The sequence below is a fragment of the Pygocentrus nattereri genome, chromosome 14, assembly GCF_015220715.1.
Source record: "Pygocentrus nattereri isolate fPygNat1 chromosome 14, fPygNat1.pri, whole genome shotgun sequence".
NCBI classification, from domain to species: domain Eukaryota; kingdom Metazoa; phylum Chordata; class Actinopteri; order Characiformes; family Serrasalmidae; genus Pygocentrus; species Pygocentrus nattereri.
In genome coordinates this window covers 14688861-14695000 of record NC_051224.1, presented here as the reverse complement: position 1 = coordinate 14695000, position 6140 = coordinate 14688861, and the positions used below count along the sequence as shown (strand labels likewise).

Genomic DNA, 6140 nt, shown 5'->3' with positions numbered 1-6140 from the left:
TAGTAATAATGATCTATTTTGATCTATAGTACTGTGCGAAAGTCTTAGGCACCCAAGACACATTTTCAAAATCTATTTATCTGTGTAGTGTGTGTTTATTTGCTGAGAAAAGTGTTAATATTTGAATAAACTACATTTATAGAATATTAATTTATATATATATATATATATATATATATATATATATATATATATATATATATATACACACACACACACACACACACACACACACACACACAAATATATATATAGACCTCTCCTGGAGGAAGCCCAATATTATATGTAGTTAAATAGCACCTCCTGGTTTGAATCAGTGCTTCAGTAAATTGTGCTCATGATGTAAATGATGATATTAACAAGTCTCTGTGGTGGCTGTGAAAATGTCCAGGAAAAATATGGACCCAAGAAATTCTTGTTACTTTTTATTGTCTTTGTTTATTTAAATTATGAATATGACTTCATTCTAATGTATACTGTGATACTCACTGCTGAGGTAAATTGTTTAAAAATTTGCTTAGATGCCTAAAACTTGCGCACAGTACCGTATATGGGAAAAATGTACTTTGATTAGATTTTTGGTCATTCTGCCAAGTGTTTTTACCTTAACCCGGTCCTGAGAGCTGTTGAAGAGGCCTATGCGGCGGATGCAGGTGAGGATGGGATCAGTGCTGTCCTCCAGCATGTTGTGGGAGCAGATGGGTGGCAGGCACTGGCGCTGTGTGGCAAAGATGGCCCTCTTCATCATGGTGAAATCTTCCTTATCCAACATTTTAGACACTTCTGGCAACTGCCCACTGAAAGTGAGAGAGTGAAACTAGCTTTTGCCAATGATTAAAGAGGCAGTTAAAAAAGGTAGTTTAAAGGAAAGTCACTTACACTAATAATGATTCATAGAGCTTCTTCCCAAAGCGCTCTTTCACAGTCTGGGCTGTATCCCTGGTAACAACAAAAAGGACATCAGTACAGACTGTACTAACACACTGTCAGCTGCTATAGAGACATCTCTATTACTATTTGCCAACTTCCCTATGTGAGGATTACCTCCCTAGTCAGGGGTCTTAATGCTGCATCTACATTACAGCAAAGCAAATCACTTCCCTTAACAAGCACTGGCTGCTTTGTAGGTGTGTCACTAAAGTGCATGCATGTTAGGATGTCCAGACTAAATGTGAATGCAGAGTTGGGGTATAGTTGTGTGCTTTGATGACCCACAGGTGAAAACAAGCTTAATGCTGTTTTTAAAAAATGAAAGCAATAATAATTTTTTAATACTAATAATTAATATAGATATTTTTTTATTTGCGTGGCACATGACAAAACGCAACATATCACAGTTGAACAATCCAAAATATTTGAAGTTCACAATTTTTTTACTGCCATCTTTGCCTGCTTCCCTCATATACCATGTAAGAAATCAGCGGGAGACAAAATAAAATAGTAGTGTCTGTAAACTATGCAAATGTAACGGCAAGAAGCATGATGGATTTTGCTATTCAAATGACAGACTAAAAGCAGGAGCTTCCACAAAAAAGGCCCTACTTCTTCATTATAAACTTATTTTTCATTACAAACAGCACAGTATTTAGGGCTTACAGCCCAAGGCACTGAGCTAGTCAGGTATATTGTGTGCCAAGTGGAGGTTTGCAGTCCTCACAGTGCCTCGTCATGGTTACCAGAGCTGTTTCCGTACGGCTTGGCCTTTCAGCGTCTCCACGTTGAAGTTGTTGGTGCGAGCAGGCATGATGAAGAACGCTATCACTGTAACATCACTGTGGTTTACCTGAGGACACACACACACACACACACATGCACACACACAGTGAAGCAAAGCAGAGATTTTAGGGCTTTCTGAAAACACTGCATGATTCACTTTTTATTCATTTCAGTAAGCACACTTTAGCATAGTATCACACAAAAAACACATACCCTCAAGAGGTAGTTGAGTCTAGCAAGTGCCTCTAGGAAAATATCGGCTCCCTTATTTGAGAACTCATAGCGCCCAGCAATGAACAGGAAGACGGTCTTATCCAGATTAAAATCTAAATGTCTATGAAAAAATAATATGCTTTTAAAAGGAGGAGCATGACAGAATATGTTTGTATTGATGTGGTCTGAATGCTTAAATAGTGCTCTGACCCATAGAAGTGGCCTCTGATGAACTCTTGAATGCGAGCCTTGCTTTGAGCGTGCAGGTTCTGGAACTCGTGCATGGCTGAGAACTTTTTCACATTTAAACCATTTGGGGTAACAATATCTGTGAGAAATAGATTGAGCAAAAATGTACAGAATGCACAGTCAGAGAATTCTTTCAATTTACAATGTGTAAGATTTGAGGATCTGAAATGTGAAACTGCACGCAGTATGCAAAGGAACATTTTGTAGTGTTGTCTGTGTCTTAGTCCCCTTCTCCGAGAAGATGACTCTGATGACAGCTAGTGCGTTGAAAGAGTATTCAAAGAGAACTTAGTCCAAACTTGGTGAAGGATGTGTCTTCTGAAGAGATACAAATTATCTTATACTGTCATCATTACCAATATAATGTTGACTTTATGTTTGAGACCTAAACATTGAGCCAGGACCGTCTTTTTGAGCCTATGTGTGTGACACTAACACAAAGCTCAGTTTTGAAATTATTATTATTTACAGGATGACTCGCAGCAGTGCTTGGGCACCACATTTTGGTTTGTTTTTCTCCTAACTCAGTAATGCTACATCTTTCAATTTAAAAAAAAAATAAAATAAAAAAAAATAACATAGTTCAACTTTAAGATCTAATAAGGTGAAAAAGACTCCCATGCATAAACTAAGTGACTATTAAACAGCACTCTATAATGACCAATATTATAGATTCTTGGGGCCTCACTAGAAGAGTGGGCTATATGTCCAAAAAAAAAAAAATCTAAATAGTAATTACTGACAATTATAACATGTATTTTTTACTGTTTGAAGCCTGAATAGTATTTTAAACCCTGACAAAAACAAAAGGTTTATTTGGGTTCTAGAATACAAAAGTAGCAAGTAGCTATATATGTGGGGAAAAAACAAACACTATAAAAAAACATTTAAAATACATATCTGGCTAACCATGCTGTCTTGCTGGAGTGCGTGCAGAGAGAGAATGGCTAGACTTCCCTTCACTAGACTCCCCCTAGTCTGATAAGTAAAAGGCATATATTGCCACCTAGTGTACTGAAGTAGTTATTGTTCAAGCTTCTGATGTTAATACCAGATAGAGAAACACAATGATATTTTATTAAAAACACGTCAAACATGCTTTACTGATATCAAAACATTGTGTGATTTAGATGTGATTTAGGCACACTAGGTAAAACTGTGGGTGTGTGGCTGGGGGTGGTGGGTGGAGTTTAGAAAGCCACCTGGTTTCCTTTTCAGCAGATGCTCGGCCTCAATGGCCGTAATTTGAGACACAGTGGTGAAAACATGAGCACAGCGTGCTGCAGCCCGCTCCAAACAGTAGCGATGATAGATCTGCCTATCTCCCGCCTCCTTATCTACATTAAACTACAGAAAGACAGAGAGAAACAAAGACACATATATTGGTTGTTACATTACTTTTTTGTAAGGTTGTCTTTCCACACACGAGCACACACCTCTGCAAGGTTGTTGTAAAAGTCAACATTGCCGGCACATAGGTATCGACCGAGCAGCGTGGCATGTGTGGTGAAAATGGTTGCTACGGGTAACTGCCGCTGTCTACACAAAACCAGGCCCAGACCAGCCAACCATTCATGAAAATGAGCCAGGATGTGTGGAGGGTCTTCACACTGCGCTGCATACTGAAACACAGTACAAGGACACATAAACACCACTAACTCATAAACACACATAATGACATGGTCTAATAAACAGCTAGTACAGCCAGATAAAAACACACACATACCTCTCCGAGCAGCCAGGCAGTGAGGAATCCGAAGAGGACAGCGTCATTGGCCTCCCGATCGAACCAGGGAACTCCAATAGAACAGTTCTCCCACAGCTCACTCTTCCAGCGGTCCAAAGACCAGGCCGTGAAGCCCACATCCAGCAGGACCACATATGGAGAACCCTCAATTAGCCAGCGGCCAAAATACACCTACACACAAGCACCCACATACATTACAGCTTGTCTTATAGTGTTTCTACAGCACCATGGATTATTGTAGCTCAGTACTATTATAGCTTACATTTTAATCTTGATCATTGATAATGAAAACCCCATTTATGAAATATTCCCATTTTTCTGTGAAAAATCTGCCTGAGGAGTGAAAAGTCGCAACAGTACCAAATGCTTCATGTGGATACATTTGGTCTCTGCTAAGACATAATCAGTCCCCCACACAGAGAAAGACAGAGACACAATACCATAGCTGTGTTTAATTATAGTAAATTATGTGCCAGCAGTGGAAAAAAAACTAATAATTCCATAATTTGGTCAAAGTATGAATCAATTAACTTCTGTTGCAGCTCAAATTTTGCCATGACTATTTTTCCCCTGATAAAATTGCTGCTACTTACATTGGAGGATCTTTAACTGCACTATTTAAACACTAAAACATAATAAAGGAGGCTTCAGGAAATGTAGTATATCCTATAAGTCTTATATCCTATAGTATATAAATGTTGTATATCCTGTATTTTATTGTTTTGTATGCACACTTATGATGTTTATGTGGGTCTATGTGCAAAAAATATTCATGACCATTTTCCAGTCTCTTTATCTTAAAATCAAACAGGCAGTTTGTTATTATAACTTTGAGACTTTTATATGAAAATGATGGGGCATTCTGACTGGTGTCATACATTGTGTGCCTCATTTAAAAAAGCAATCCAGGCTGAAACACTCCCTATACCTTCACTGTGAATGGGCAGGGCTAAGCTAAACAATAAACAATAATGTACTTAAAATGTACTGTGGTTAATATTTATACTAAAACAGAATTAATCAAAAATACTGGTATAGTCATTATTTGTATGGAGCCATAGCATTTTATTTTAGACAAGACAGACCCCAAAAAGAAAAGGACAGTGCCTAGCATGCTCTTAGTTTTTTTTTTGTTGTTTATACTTTATACTTTTTTTTTCCACTCAAGTTATTTCCACCCAAGCCATTATTTTATTGTCATAACACCAACGTTTGCGTGAGGACACACACACACATTCCCCCTCTCGGGAGAATTCAGTGAAAGAACTGAAATAGACTGTGGTCTGTGTTCGAGACATAGATACAGCTTTTAACCTTTACACAAGCATACCAGGGAGGGGGCGCACACGCGCTTCAGAATGAAGGTTTAGGGTTTCACTGAGGCGGAGGGCAAAAGACAGACTGAGTGTGTGTGTGTGAGACAGAACTTATGTACAGAGATATCCAGGATAAGCAACTGAAAACCACATAAGGCACAAATAGGCTTGCTGCATTGTGTTTGTGTACCTTGCAGCCACTGCTGTTCATTTTGTCAATGGTCCTCCTGAGTGCTGCATTGGTGGGCTCAATAAGCTCAACCTGTGTCCTGACATTGGACTCCATGTACGGCCCCACTAAGAAGTAGTTCTCTCCCCATTCCTCACAGGTCAAACGGGCCTTCGTCTGAATCACTGTATAGATCCCTCCAACTGCCAAAGCACAAAGACTGTGAGTGTTATCATACATCATACTAACATCCATTTCATATCAGACACAATGACAAACTGGAATGGTTTCCACTTTTCTATTAAAAAGCACACCACTGTGTTTCTAATTGTTACAACCACAAAAGTAGGAGCAACTTGTGGTCTATTTAAATGTACTTGTTTGTGTACATTATGCTTTCACTAGGTGCTCTGGTCTTGTTTGGGCAATTGGATATTAATATACATAGGCAAAATTACTTTTTTTCCACCTATGTACTGAACAAATGTATCACATCATGGTGCCAAGAAGCACAACACTTACGGTGTCATGAAATGTGTGCACTGTAACACACACACAGTTAAACATCTGATTGAAAATGTATGTGTGAAATCCACTGGTGCAGTCTCTCTGATGAAATGACAGACTGACTTCTATGAAAGAAGGGAAGGTCACTGAGTCTCAGCTGATCTGAGACACTAAGCTACACTCATGTTGCATATCAGAATATCCCTCTGACCGCTCTGTCATG

At 38.8% G+C, this 6140-nt stretch overlaps 1 protein-coding gene across 3 annotated transcripts in view; it reads right to left on the bottom strand.

The window, feature by feature from the left end:
* Positions 1 to 6140, bottom strand: part of gys1 (glycogen synthase 1 (muscle)) — a 17611-nt gene that overhangs the window by 6134 nt on the left and 5337 nt on the right. For all 3 annotated transcript variants that reach the window (XM_017686802.2, XM_017686811.2, XM_037544710.1), the window contains exons 3-11: positions 5432 to 5613; positions 3905 to 4096; positions 3615 to 3800; positions 3381 to 3525; positions 2140 to 2257; positions 1930 to 2050; positions 1677 to 1783; positions 880 to 939; positions 605 to 797 (exon numbers count right to left, since the gene is read on the bottom strand). In XM_017686802.2, coding sequence (XP_017542291.1) covers positions 605 to 797; positions 880 to 939; positions 1677 to 1783; positions 1930 to 2050; positions 2140 to 2257; positions 3381 to 3525; positions 3615 to 3800; positions 3905 to 4096; positions 5432 to 5613 — 1304 coding nt within the window. The remainder of the gene's footprint in view (positions 1 to 604; positions 798 to 879; positions 940 to 1676; positions 1784 to 1929; positions 2051 to 2139; positions 2258 to 3380; positions 3526 to 3614; positions 3801 to 3904; positions 4097 to 5431; positions 5614 to 6140) is intronic.